General features: G+C 32.2%; 1 protein-coding gene and 1 long non-coding RNA gene across 6 annotated transcripts in view; both read right to left on the reverse strand.

Annotated features, from left to right (window-relative positions):
- Positions 1-15,739, reverse strand: part of LOC126883135 (acetyl-CoA carboxylase) — a 465,330-nt gene that overhangs the window by 38,575 nt on the left and 411,016 nt on the right. For all 5 annotated transcript variants that reach the window (XM_050648387.1, XM_050648384.1, XM_050648388.1 and 2 more), the window contains 2 exons: positions 12,511-12,754; positions 10,729-10,938 (listed from right to left, as the gene is read on the reverse strand). In XM_050648387.1, the coding sequence (XP_050504344.1) occupies positions 10,729-10,938; positions 12,511-12,754 (454 nt within the window). The remainder of the gene's footprint in view (positions 1-10,728; positions 10,939-12,510; positions 12,755-15,739) is intronic.
- On the reverse strand, positions 2,428-9,419 carry LOC126883139 (uncharacterized). Its single transcript, XR_007697515.1, has 2 exons — positions 6,533-9,419; positions 2,428-6,413 (listed from the first exon to the last, which is right to left on the reverse strand). It is a non-coding gene; the product is annotated as an uncharacterized LOC126883139 (long non-coding RNA).

A 15,739-nucleotide genomic window follows, 5' to 3' on the forward strand; every position in this document is an offset into this window, starting at 1 on the left:
CATAATTCGCAAATATTTTACGTGTATCCCTACTTTTTCTGTCTTTACACGGCAAATTACGTGTAGTAAAATTCACACTGGTGTGGATATGTAAACATTACTAGAATGTCATTCTACTTGAAAATGTCATAATTAATTTAAAGAGATGGCTTTTGAATGTTCTTGGATAACTGTTATTTTTATAATTGCAAATTATTAATTCAGTTAATAAATGTGATAATTTTTTCACTAACTATGTTTTCAGTGATTGTAATAATTTATTTGTACAACAAAAACTAATAATCAATCGAGAAAAGAGGAAAAGTGTTAAAGTGATTTTTTAATAATATGTTGTTATTTTGGAACGCTTACAATTTTGAACATCTCTAACAACAAAATACTTGGATCACAGGATATATCTGATGTATTCTCTGCTTGGATCTTTCACAAATAATACACAATAAATAACTTTTTATTAAGTTCACGTCTTAAATCAATTATTATTTATCAAATACACTATATATCAATAATATTTAATCAATTTCTCAAAATATTCCCGATGCAATGTCAAATATTTAAAATTGTCACTGATTGTCAGTGTCTGACTGACAATATATGCTGACAATATTATATTCGGTTGAGTGCGTTGTAAGACAAAGACAGATTTGGAAAATATTACCACGGCATTGTGTTCATTTTTTTCAAATCCTGAAAAAACCAATAAATATTTTTGAAAAATTTAAACGCAGAATGAAAGACTAAATTATTACCGAGGGCCGAAAGTCCCTTAGAATAAATAAAAAGTTTATTTTGAATGAGATATTGGAATTTAAAAATCACACTAAATTTTCTCTTAGTTTTTTCACCCCTGTAACTTATTAAAATAAACATTGTAGAAGTTCTCAGGGACTTTCGGCCCTCGCTAATAACTAGAGTCTGTAGCACCAAACAAAAAGAAATTTCGCAAGGCTATGATTGGCTACAAAATCCCGGCTTGCGATTGGTTAGAAAGCTCAGTGTGAACATAATATAACCAAAGAATACTCCATCCAACATATAACCTAAAATTTAAATTTTATTTAGTTGACAGTTGTTTGTTGTTTTAATGTCTGTGCAATATCCCAAAATATAGAACAATAATAATAATAATTATAATGATTTCCTAAAGAAATATATGCTTTAGAAAGATGTGTTATAACCACAGCACACAAACAGTAATTACTAACACAGAATGAAATGATGTCTGAACCTAGCATGGATAATTGAAAAGCACAAATAATCTGAACATAGATTATTAAGGAAGCCGACCCGCATAGGGATAAGGCAAAGATAATGATGAATTTGATAAATTTTTTAACTGCAGATCATACAGGTCTCTATGCAGATGATTCAACAATTACTGTTCAACTGAAGTAGGAACTCATATCCAAAATGAACTTGGTAGCACAGGAATTTACAACCTGGTGTAAAATGAACTCTTTAATGGTATATGTATATGCAAAGAAAACTATTTGTATGCAGTGCTACTCGTGCAGTAAGCCATCCCATGATTATAAGATCACAGTTAGTTCTGAGGAAATACCTTTTAGTGATACAACAGTATTTCTTGGTAGCATTCTAGAAAGTAATATGACATGGGATGAAAACATTGGGTGCGTTCGGACGACCATAGCGGCTGGCTGTCAGCAGAAATTGGCTGAGTGGATGTATCCAGCCGTGATAGGGAAAACTTAGTAAATCTCTCAGCGGCTGGCTTCCAGCGGTGACGTCTGACAGCTACTGCTGGCTCAGCTGTCCAGCCGCTGTGGTCGTCCGAACGCACCCATTACTAAAGTCTGCAAAAAAATGAATAAGGGTTAGTATGCGATCCTTCAGTTGAAAACTCTATTTAATACCAATCAATTGATAAGTGTGTACTATGCATTGGTTTACTCATATAATATATGAGTCATATTATAGCCTATAATGTTGTCTTGTAGGGAAACTCTTCTAGAGTTTTTGTAACTAAAAAGAGAATTCTTAGATTGATATTTAATATCTACTATCGATAATAGACAATCATGTCGTAAATATTTTATTGAACAAAGACTGACTTTCCATGCTTTATACATTTATAAGTGCATTATTCATGTTAAAACTAAATTTCAAAATTTTACTCTCAACTCTATCATAATTACACGACAAGGCACGGGAGGTTGATAAGCGTGTGTGTAAACATTTCACAACTCTTTTTGATACTAGTCCTGATTTTACAGGATCTAAATTTTACAATTGTTTGCCACTTGATATGAGAAATGAAAATAATATTCAAAAATAAATTAAAATCATGCTTGATCAAATTATGTGTTTACAACCTAAATGATTACTTTGACTTAATAAAAGACTACAAGGAATGAGGACCGCTGGGTTCAGAGACGCTCTGTATTGCATAATATCTTTTTTTATTAATTTATAGTTTGTTGATTATGTTTTATATAATTGTCCTGTATGACTTGTTGATTATGTTCTATGTAACTACATATATGGCTTGTCCTATACTACTGTGCTTAGAGAAAACACTGTATCTGCAAAAATTAAATTTTTACTTCTTTCTAACCCAAATGTGCATATATATCTTATTTGCTTACTAAAAATGACGTAAGTTAAACCAAAACACATTAAACACACTGCATCTTATGCCGTATCTTGTGTAAATGTATACAAATACTTAAACAAAAATCGATTTTACTCAAATGTGATGTCTATGCAGATATGGTGTTTTCGCTAATCATGGCAGTAGGTATATCACACTGTCATCTGAATGAATTAATAAATATATTCTATTCTATAAACAGTATTACATTTGCTTTTGTTCATTGTAACACAAATTTATTTTGTAGGAACCAATCTTTAGTTTTCGTAAACAAATATTTAAAATTTTCTATTGCTTTCTAGTTACGTTTCTTTATGAGTGTTTCCATGTTTTCTGTAGGTATCTGGTCTTATAGCATCTTCAAAGTATTTTAATTGTTGGACCTGGTGGTTTGTTAAATTTGAGTTTGATCACCAGTCTGACTTAATTTTCAAGTATATCAGGTTGTTTTCTGTTTTGTTAGGGGTTTAGTGAATGAGTTCCTAGAGTTGATCATCTTTATATAGATCCCTGCTTCTCTATTTGTTCTCAGTATTCCTGTGTATTCTCCAATAGATATGCTCTTTCATTCTCTACTCATTCTATGTAATATTTCAAAATATACTTGAGATGTACTTTTTGTAAATTTTGTAAAATAAAATAAATTTCTTTTAGATAAGTATGTGCTTTTATTTCATAAAACTTATACATAAAATAATATTTTTAACTATGGAAAATAGTGCTTTAATACTTACACATATTATTATAATCTACAAGCTACAGAAAACCCCTGGTCATATTATATTATTTTAATATGTTATTAGTTGGAAATTATAATATTTATTCAAAACATGAGAACAGCTAGTACTGCCACAATTATTGTAATTCTGTATGTATGAAATACATTAATAGCTGCCAAATATACAAAATGAAGTATGTACTGCGACAAATCTACATGAAGCTTTTAATTTAATAAAGTTTATGTAGTGGAAGATAGCTGTCAACCATGACAAACTTCAATTCGTTTGGTTCAAGAAAAGAATAAACATGTTGGAAGAACAACCTGTCCTTAATCTTTAACTCATAAATAGAGTGGAAAAATAGCTACAGGTCACTCTAGATCTAGACAAAGTGTGTGTATGTGTGTGCAGAACACTAAGAATTTGACTAAATATTACATTTGGCATTTTTCAAATTAAAAGAGATACATCAGATAGTAGTCATGTCTTGAAAAAATTGTGTCTTCTATGAAAATAATTGAATCCCATACTGGAACAATGTTTGCGTAACCACAATATTTGTATGTTGGTTTTCCAGGAACAAAGTTCTATATGTGCAAAATAATGTACTGCCGAGCATTGGGAATATTAAAAGACTTTACTTGATGCATCCTATAGTCTATCATGTTATCCTCATAAAGTTCCTTTTTTCAAATCATTACTACTTGCATATTTTTCTCAAGTTGTCGACAAAATCTGATTTGGCATTTACAACATTGTTCCTGCATAGGATTCAATAATAAAATAAAAATTTGAAATTGAACTATTTTGGTAACACTTGTTATATTTAATGTTTTGTCTTACTATATTATACAAGAGGAAATATCTGCATCTAATAATAACAATAAAGGTCTGCATTTTTTTGTTCAAATTCAAACAATACACAAAATATAACATGATAAAATATATTCATATATCGTCGGCCTCAGTGCCAAATCTTGTACATATGTGCATGTTGTGAGATTTTTCAGGAAATGAAAAAAACTCATATATTTTTTATCTTTATCAGAATTAACATCATTTTGCTGAAATGTGTTAAAAAGTACTATACTCTTTAAATTTAGAAATAATATTAAGAAGATTATATCAGTACAGTAGAACCTCGATTATCCGTCAGGGCACCGGACCAATGGTATGACGGATAATCGAAAAGACGGTTAACAGAATATTAAAAAAAATTAAAAATTCACAGTACAACTCTCAAATTTCATTTGTATGGTTTGTTTGACAATATAAGACGGATTTGTGTTCGTACAATCAAATCGATTTAAGATATTCTGAAATTTTTGTTTGTTTTACTGTTGCTTCACATTTTGCGACGGCTGAATTTCTTAATCGGCATAAGATCATGCAATCTACTTTATTGGCTTCTTGTTGAGAATACCACTCGATGAATTATTGCATATTCGATGCAGCTTCTCTAGATTATTTATGCAAATCTTTGTCAGTTACAATAAGTTCATCAACATAGCTACAGTCAAATTCCAAGTCTGCGTCAGCTTCTGAATCTGTTTGGTCCGCCTTTGTTGCCATTTCAACGATTTCTTTATCTGTCAGCAATGGATAGCCGTTTGTGTCCTCATCACAAATCAAATTAATTTTTTTTTGTTTTTTTACATTAAAAGTTTTGCTTATGTAGTCGATACAACTTCTGTATGTACCCTGACAGTTAACAGAGGTGACGGTTAATGGAGAGACGGATAATCGAGGTTCGACTGTATTATGTTTTAATTATAAATAAAAAAATAGTGGATTTTGTCAATAATGTACATATGAGGTTTGGCTCTGACGATGACGATATACCTCTATGCACAAAATACTAAGAAAAAAATGCTGAAGATCAGTTGGTACCGATTTCAAGAAATCAGCACCTAGACTTTTCATCTTAAGCAAGAGAAAAAAAGCACAAATTGATCATTTTTAGATTAATACATCAATAAAAGTAGCAACATTAAATCTTCAGATTAACAAGGGTCTACACAACCTACCTGTATATTTGGCTAAATATCGTTACATAATTTGTAGCATCATCCCATAAGCACAATGTAAATATGAATGAAAAGATTGCGTTTATCTCAAAACTTCGTTTTTTTGGTGTTAGGCCACTGTTGCTCTGTGCCTCTTATGTCAGTTCTATAAACAGTGATGAGTGTAATAAATTAAGTTGTGAGATAAAAAGAAATAAAACTAGTGTAGGTGGAAAATTTAGCGATACAAACCTATACATTTATATTATATTTATTGTTTTCCACCTTTAGATGTATCGGACGAGTTTGGCAACTGCCACTGTGACAGTTTTAGTTGAAATACTCATCTGATACGTCTGAAGGTGGGAAACAATAAGTAAAATGTAAACTTATAAGTTTTTATCGCTAAATCTCCCACCTCCACTAGTTTCATTTCTGTTTATCTCACAACTTAATGTTTCCCACTTTTGCGTTATTTTGCCGGTTATTAGGGCGCTCATCACTGTATAACTTTTTTAAAAAGATATGTTGGTAGTGAGTTTTTGATAATTTTGTGGAACAGACAAGCAGCATGTAGAAATCTTCTCTTTTCCATGCTCAACCATTTTACATGTTTTAAATTTGTGACAAATAGGCTGGTGTCTTTTGAACCCCCCGAATTCTTCCTCTGTCATCTGATCGAATACAATGTCCATTCCACGAATATACGTCTGTTCTAGACCATCGTGACAACGAATATGTTAGTGTGCAACATAAGAAGTACGAAACTAAATTGCAAATTACATTCTTGTTTATTGTAATAATTTTTAGAGCCATTTACTTTCGTACTTCTTATGTTGCACACTAAAATATTTGTTGTCACGATGGTCTAGAACAGACGTATATTCGTGGAATGGCCCATACACAACATCACCATAGTTAAATTTTGATAGGACTAAACTTTCGCAGTTTACTTTTTACTTTGTATGACTGACGGCAGCGATTATGATTGTTCGATTCAGCAAAATTCTTCTTAAACATCCCCAACTTTTGATGAACTATCTTCTCATATTCAGTGATATTTTATTCATTGTCTTTCTAAAAATAGTATATCTGATTAGAAAATTAACATTTCTGTAGCAATTTCTGTATTTCAAGCAATTATTTTTTAATGTGACTATAAATCCTTTATACCTCTAAAATATTTCATTACTTACCAGTAAAATGTTATCTATCTATGCCCTCAGTTTCATTTATTTTGCTTTCAGACATATGCAGCTCTTGGGTTCTCAAGATTTTACATCTCATTTTCTATTTAAATATGTTACATCTTTCTAAAGCATATATTTCTTTAGGAAATCATAAATCATTATAATTATTATTATTATTGTTCTATATTTTGTTTATTTTGTTGAATATTGTACAGACATTAAAACAACTGTCAAATAAAATTTAAATTCTAGGTTATATTATCTTAAATCTTATCATCACAGTCAGCTTTCTAACCAATCGCAAGCCGGGATTTTGTGGCCAATCATAGCCTTGCGAAATTTCTTTTTGTTTGGTGCTACAGACTCTAGTTCGCTAATAACGTAATCTTTCATTCTGCGTTTAAATTTTTCCAAAATACTTATTAGTTTTCTCAGGATTTGAAAAAAATGAATCCCCATTTGAATAGCATTGCAGCCGAAAATACGTTCCGATCCTCTTAAAGAAAAGCGTGGGGCGAAAACCGTTTATTCGATGAAGATGCGCCCTACGCTTTTCTTTAACGAATGTGTTTGAATTTTTTTTATTTCTTGCTTTTTAGTTGATTTTTTTATAATATTTTTAATTTTAGTCACTCGTAACTAAAGAAAAGCGTTTCCTAAAAAATTTTTTTTTATATTTTTTTATTTTTTACTTTTTAGTCTAACAGTTTTCAAACATTAAAATATATCATGTTTATTAAAATATATGTATAAAATATAACATGATTAACAAACATGAAAATTAGTCGGAATCGGCCAAAAAATTTAATCTCTATTGTTTATTTATGAAGCATAATGTAAACAATTAACGTAAAAAGTGAAATTATGTATAGTTCATATAACTAGCTACAATCTCTAAAACTTTCAAGTTTCTTCATTGTAAAAAACTAGGGAATTTAAGCATTTTCCATTCAAATCGTGTCTTTTTATTTAAACAATTAATAAACATAAAATTTTTTTATTGACTATTCGTGTATTGTTCCTGCGAATGCATATGTCTGCAAATTTTCATTCATTTTCATTGAAGAAAAGGCAGTCAAATTAACGTCTAAATATTTGACACAAACGATTGAACTAAAGAAAAGTGCTTAATAATAAATTACATTCAATCTACTGAATAAAGAATTGAATGACCGTTCAAATGGGCTATCGCATGTCCCCTATTCTCATTTAAAAAATCATCGATTACGTCATCGCGCCCAGATGGATGACGTCACTAGTATGACATATATGCCAAAATATCGTAATTTAAAGTCGCCTTTTTACGAAATAACGAATTTATTCTTTTCATTTGCATCGTACTGTATAAACAAATATATGAGTGTTCAAAATTTAAAACTTTATTGTTTATTTATGACGCATAACGTAAACAATTAACGTAAAAAGTGAAATTATGTATAGGTTATATCATTAGCTACAATCCGTAAAAGCTTCAAGTTTCTACATTGTAAAAAACAAGAGAATTTAGGCCTTTTTCCATTAAAATCGTTTTTTTTATTTAAACAATTAATAAACATAAACAAAAATTTTTTGTTGTCTATTCGTGTATTGTCACCGCGAATGCATATGTCTGCAAATTTTCATTCATTTGCAAATACGTTCCGATCCTCTTAAAGAAAAGCGTGGGGCGAAAACCGTTTATTCGATGAAGATGCGCCCTACGCTTTTCTTTAACGAATGTGTTTGAATTTTTTTTATTTCTTGCTTTTTAGTTGATTTTTTTATAATATTTTTAATTTTAGTCACTCGTAACTAAAGAAAAGCGTTTCCTAAAAAATTTTTTTTTATATTTTTTTATTTTTTACTTTTTAGTCTAACAGTTTTCAAACATTAAAATATATCATGTTTATTAAAATATATGTATAAAATATAACATGATTAACAAACATGAAAATTAGTCGGAATCGGCCAAAAAATTTAATCTCTATTGTTTATTTATGAAGCATAATGTAAACAATTAACGTAAAAAGTGAAATTATGTATAGTTCATATAACTAGCTACAATCTCTAAAACTTTCAAGTTTCTTCATTGTAAAAAACTAGGGAATTTAAGCATTTTCCATTCAAATCGTGTCTTTTTATTTAAACAATTAATAAACATAAAATTTTTTTATTGACTATTCGTGTATTGTTCCTGCGAATGCATATGTCTGCAAATTTTCATTCATTTTCATTGAAGAAAAGGCAGTCAAATTAACGTCTAAATATTTGACACAAACGATTGAACTAAAGAAAAGTGCTTAATAATAAATTACATTCAATCTACTGAATAAAGAATTGAATGACCGTTCAAATGGGCTATCGCATGTCCCCTATTCTCATTTAAAAAATCATCGATTACGTCATCGCGCCCAGATGGATGACGTCACTAGTATGACATATATGCCAAAATATCGTAATTTAAAGTCGCCTTTTTACGAAATAACGAATTTATTCTTTTCATTTGCATCGTACTGTATAAACAAATATATGAGTGTTCAAAATTTAAAACTTTATTGTTTATTTATGACGCATAACGTAAACAATTAACGTAAAAAGTGAAATTATGTATAGGTTATATCATTAGCTACAATCCGTAAAAGCTTCAAGTTTCTGCATTGTAAAAAACAAGTGAATTTAGGCCTTTTTCCATTAAAATCGTTTTTTTTTTATTTAAACAATTAATAAACATTAACAAACATTTTTTGTTGTCTATTCGTGTATTGTTCCCGCGAATGCATATGTCTGCAAATTTTCATTCATTTGCATGGAAGAAAAGGTAGTCAAATTAACATCCAAAGATTTGACGCAATCTATTGAAATAAATAAAAGCGTTTAAAAAAAGAAGAATGTGTGTAACTTATTAAATTTAAATTAAAATACATTTTACTGCTGTCAGAAACCAGACAAAAATGTTTATATCACAAATAATCATTGCTTTTCGCGTAAATTAAATGTTAAAATTTCCAAGAGGTAGGTGGCTGGCGGAAGCTGGCTTGAATATTTAATTTAATCGAAAAGCAATGTTTATTTCTGAAATACACATTTTTTTCTGTTTACGGGCAACTGTAAAATGTATTCTGAGTTAAATAAATTACATACATTCTTCTTTTTTGTCAAATAATTTAATTAAAAAATTGTTTTTGGACACCCTGTACAAATAATTATATTAATTTTTATATTACTGAATAAAGAATTGAATGACCTTTCAAATGAGCTATCGCATGTCCCCTATTCTCATTTAAAAAAATCATCGATTACTTCATCGCGCCCAGAAGGATGACGTCACTAGTATGACATATATGCCAAAATATCGTAATTTAAAAATAAAATCGACCTCTTTTGGGATTTTTCCTTAACCCTGGATTGCTACACTTATTTTCTAAACTCAATCTGCTACATCGAGGTACAGTGGTACCCCAAATAAAATCGACCTAAAATATTTATATATGTATGTTTTAAGAACTTATGACAAAAACAATCTTAAGATAACATGCTAAGAATTTATTTTGTATACAAAAATATTTTATTATATTATTATTCACAAGTTTATTTTCATATTTTCTACACCTACTCCTGCAAATTGGTGTAACTTACAAACAAGGTTGGGGTACAAGTGTACCCCAGGTAGCATTCCAGGGTTCAAGTCGCCTTTTTACGAAATAACGAATTTATTCCTTTCACTTGCATCGTACTGTATAAACAAATATAGGAGTGTTCAAAATTTAAAACTTTATTGTTTATTTATGGCGCATAACGTAAACAATTAACGTAAAAAGTGAAATTATGTATAGGTTATATCATTAGCTACCATCCGTAAAAGTTTCAAGTTTCTACATTGTAAAAAACAAGAGAATTTAGGCCTTTTTCCATTAAAATCGTTTTTTTTATTTAAACAATTAATAAACATAAACAAAAATTTTTTGTTGTCTATTCGTGTATTGTCACCGCGAATGCATATGTCTGCAAATTTTCATTCATTTGCATGGTAGAAAAGGTAGTCAAATTAACATCCAAAGATTTGACGCAATCTAATGAACTAAATAAAAGCGTTTAATAATAAGAGTATATTATATAGATGAAGAAAATTGTTATGGACTAGGTGTTTAAATATAGACGGAATGTAAAAAATGAAAAAAATGTAAGTGTTAGCATGAAGCATACTATTTAGTTTACGTACATACCTGTAGGTGAAGAATTTGGGTGACTGCTTGTGTTTAAGGGGCGAAAAGGTAATCCTTCGAATGTGTCGAGCGAGCAGTTCGTCCTTATGTCTTGCACAGAATGCAGCAAACATTTTACTCATAGTCGAATCGTCTTTATCCCCATCGTCTTTGATGCAAACCATCAGAATATGGTTTGGTTCTTCGATGACATGTTCATCCGTACTAGGCCTAAAACAACACATTAAAAATTAGATTAATAAGCACAAAACTCTTAACTTAACTCTAAGTAACAACGGTTGATGATTTAGCAGATTGTTGTAACTTTCTAGCAACTCTTATTTATTTAGGGAGAAATACTATATTTTCTATCTTTCCATTTTCATCGTCCTATCCAGTTTTATTTAAATCGACATTACCCGAGTGGATTGATATAAAACTAGCCTTTGATAGAAAAAAAACTGTTTTTGGGATTAAATCGATTTATTTCTTAACATAGTTCCCTTTTAGCTCGATGCGTAGTAAGACGATGTTCCAATTTTTTTATCCCATCCGAATAGTACTTTTGCTCGAGCTCTTGAAAATAGGCCGAAGTTTCAGCGACGACTTCATCGTTTGTTGCGGAACGGCGTCTTCCGAGCTATTTTTAGGTTTGGAAACAGGAAAAAGTCGCTGGCGACAAGATCTGGGGAATACGGTGGGTGTTCGCCCAATTCGTGTAATTTTGGCATGGCGAAGGCCGCTCGGTGAGCCGGTGCGTTGTCTTGGTGAAAGAGCACTTTTTTGCGTGCCAAACCGGGACGTTTTCGACACAATTCGGCATCGAATCGATCCAATAATGCTGTGTAGTACTCGCCATTGATTGTTTTTTCCTTTCTCCAAGTAGTCGATGTGGATGATACCTTCCGCATCCCAGAAAACAGTCGCCATCACTTTGACGGCCGAATATGCACTTTTTACCTTCTTCGGCGGGCCTTCGCCGCGTTTGCGCCATTGATTCGACTGTTCCTTAGTTTCCGGTGTGTAACAATTCACTCAGGTTTTATTAAACGTGATATATCAGCGAAAAAAATCCTTCAGATCGAGTCGTATCATCGACAAAAGCGTCTCCGAAGTGGCCACACGTTTTCGCATTTGGTCGATTGTCAGCAAACGCGGCACCCATCGCGTGGATAGATTTTTCATGTCCAAATGATGATAAATAAATGTTGTGTATGCGTTCGTAGGAAATGTTTTGGGCCTCTACTAACTCGCGGAGCTTGATTCGACGATCTGTCATAATCATGTCATGTCATAACCTGTCATAATCAAACTTTATTGATCTTTTCCGGCGTGGTGACTCATTTGGCCTCCCGAGACACTCATCATTAAAAACACTCGTACGACCACGAACAAATTCAGCTTTCCAAAATTTTACTATTGCTAACGAAGGTGGCAGCTTCACCATATATTTCGTCCAGGGTTTGCACATTCGTTTTGTCCTCTTTGTGGAGGAATTTAATCACCGAACGATACTCAACTTCTCCGTTTTTCCGAAAACATAAAAGTTGTTTGCTTCTGACGGCTGTCAAAACCGAACTAATAGTTTCTTTTGGCTTAAAATTTTAACAGACGTCCTGTCATGATTGGCAAATGTCAAAACCGAGAGCAATTCAGTATCAAGTAATCAAAGGCTAGTTTTATATCAATCTCTCCTTGTATGCAGTAGGTATTTAATAGGAATTCTTTAACAGAATGAGACAAAGCAATTTGGAAAAATCAGTGATGAATAAATAAAATACTTTAGGTTTTCATTTCTATTACCTTCTAACTTCCAAAGACAAACTGACGTTAATGGAAGTGCTATTTCCCCTAGATTCTGAGCCGCTTTCCACCGCATTTAAGTCTTTAGCTGAAATTGCAGCAGGGCTTGCAAAATCTTCAATCAAATCCAAAATTTCATCAGCACTTTGCTCAAAATGTTGCAAGTTGTCGAAAGCAGCCATGCAACCGGTTCTATGAAAAGTGTCGACAATCTTTACTTCGTTGGGGTCTGGTTCAACCGGTTCTGAAAATAATGTATGTTAAAATTAAGCATATATTAAAGAAAATATGAAAAGTCCCAGATGCAAAATTCATTATTAAAATAATAAATATTAATTTAAATCTGAAACTTTTCGTGGAAACCACTTTCTGGTAACATCCTTAATCTCTGACTTTTACAATGTATAAGGCACGAGACGACGAATAAAGAAAGCGAAAAGGGCTCTACAATATGCAGTCACGTTCCGCCTTACTCGTCTAGGAAAGATGGTTCCAAGTACTCAAAATCTGAGAAAAGATAAAAGTGAAAGACAGTTTAGGTTTCAATTCGGTTTAGAGGTGATGCACCATCCCATACGGCCGTTTATGTCTCTTATGACGTCTTCAGTGGGGCTACATGAACACCTCTGAATCGAAACGAAACCAAACTTTTTTTTATTAACAAAATCGCATCAGCCAAAATTGGCTATTAGCGAAACAATAGTAGCCAACAATAATTTTCATTAAATTTGTATGTTTAAACATTGTATGAAATGTTATGTAGCTTGGCCGATGACACTTTCCACTTCTTTCCACATATAGCGCACTTTACGTTTGACCGCCGCTTTCACATCCGCACTCGTAAATGTTTCCGTACACTCCGCACTATCACTAGTTGCAGCTTCTTTTGCAGCGTTGTCTGCCTCTTCATTTCCTTGGATTCCAATATGGGATGGTATCCAGAGGAATATGATAATTGTTCCATTCAGTTGAGCGGTATGAACTTCTTGTTTTATTTTGATGACCAAAGGATTAGATGGGTAGACATATTGGATTGACTGTACAGAACTTTGTTGTCATATCATACTCACAGACTGTACAGAGTCTGTGAGTATGATATATTTGGTATTACTGGATGCGTTGACAGCAAGGGTGGCCTGGTATAGAGCGTATAATTCAGCAGAGTAAATGAAGTACTCTGAAGGGAGTTTGTATTTATTTGTTGATGTTGGGGTTATGACTGCAGCACCAGTGCCTTCATTTGATTTAGATGCATCGGTGTATTGTGTATACTCCTTGTAGTTGTGAAGTATATCATTGAAGGCGGATTTGATTAACTGTGGGTTTGTTGAATGTTTATCGAAAAAAATGCGGTGTTAGGCACTGAGGGTTCTTTTCCTGAAGACAAATTATATCTGGATTGTGTCTGGACAGAATTATTTGGAGCATCGGAAGGTTATTGTAGAAACCGTTAAGAAGAAACAGTAGCGATCAACAGGTAGCGAAAACGCGTTCCAAGATTGCGGTTGTAATTTTGAATATTTTTTCGAGATATTTGGCACACTTATTCGTAATATAATAAAGAATGGCGGTACAGAGCCCATTTTGAAAAATATATTAGTATGTGGAAATTACTCTGTAATTAAATACGATATTAAAAAAACGAACCTGTACCGCCATTAAGAAGAACAAAAAAATACACTTTCTTCAAATAAACTTTTTTATCCGATGCCTAGATTTTGTGTCATTTTGGAACTACTAAAATTTTTTATTTCATTAGTAGTTCCAAAATGACAGAAAATCTAGGCATCGGATAAAAATGTTTATTTGAAGAAAGTGTATTTTTTTGTTCTTCTTAATGGCGGTACAGGCTCGTTTTTTTAATATTGTATTTAATTACAGAGTAATTTCCACATATTATTATATTTTTCAAATTGGGCGCTGTACCGCCATTCTTTATTATATTACGAAAACGTGTGTCAAATATCTCAAAAAAATATTCAAAATTACAGCCGCAATCTTGGAACGCGTTTTGGCTACCTGTTGATCGCTACTGTATCACCTTAATGTTCCATTGCAAAATTGATGAGAAGCCCATTTATAATAAATAAAACTGAAATTTGGGATTGTTACAGAAGTTCACGATTCTATTCTTGAGAAAACTCACTTTCAGTCTCTGATGCCTCAGTATCCGAGTAAGTCATCTCTAAATGTTGCAGTAGTTTCTTTCTTATTTTTGTACATCTAACTTTAATGGATCTTTGTTTGAAATACGGGTATATTGCTGTTAGCATTTCCACTGAAGCTTCAAATTCGCTAGTGTAGTTTTTTATGATGCTGACTGGGTCCTGTGCACCATAAACATTTTCAAATAGATCGGATATTTGATTAAAATCAAGAACAAATGAAGCTCTGAGATGAATGCCTTGGTCGGTTCCATGAGTACGTGAGTTGGAGTCTTTCCCTTACTTTTCTTTGGTTTTTTAGCTGGAGCATCATTAGGTTTAACAAACGGCTCAAGACTTGGGTTTTCTGAATTAGCATCTTGCGCTAGAGGAGGTGTAACAATGTCATCCAAACTGCGTTTTGAGCTATTGTGCGTAGACTGGGTTGTATCTATATTGATAATTGGTTGTGAGGTTGGAGTTTTTGAGGGGTTGGTTGAAAGTATTTGGGAAGGTGTGGGTTGCGAAGATGATTGGGAGTGGGGGTTTTGGTTATAATTTTCAGAAACTGATTCTTGGATTGTTTTGCAATTTGCTGCGGTATGGCCTGGCCTTTTACATGAAAAACAGATCAAGGAATCTTGTGTCAAAAAAATCCTGTAGTTGGTGTTATCATAATTAATTAATATGGATTCAGGTATAGGGGCAAGCGGTGGTGTGATAAAAATTTGTCGTCTAAAACTATAAACGTGGTTAAATTCCGGCAAACCAGCGCTTATCTTGAGAAATGACATAGGAGACATGGTTTGAAGGCCCAATTTTTCAATTTCTTGAGTTAATACAGTACGTGGAATGGTGGGACAGGCGTTTGACAGAATTAGTCTTTCTGCTGGAGTGATTAGTTTGCGTGCTTAAACTTTTTGGTTGTTGATTTCTATAGACCCTCCATAATTATTCATGAAATGTTCAACAACATTTTTGTTTGCAAGGTACATGCACACTCTGTTGTTAGAAAGCCTTGATGAAAATAGGATATTTTTGGGCTCGATCAACGTTCCTAGTGAAATCAGGTAATCTTGAAGTTT

This window comes from Diabrotica virgifera, chromosome 4 (assembly GCF_917563875.1).
Source record: "Diabrotica virgifera virgifera chromosome 4, PGI_DIABVI_V3a".
In the NCBI taxonomy this organism is placed as follows: domain Eukaryota; kingdom Metazoa; phylum Arthropoda; class Insecta; order Coleoptera; family Chrysomelidae; genus Diabrotica; species Diabrotica virgifera.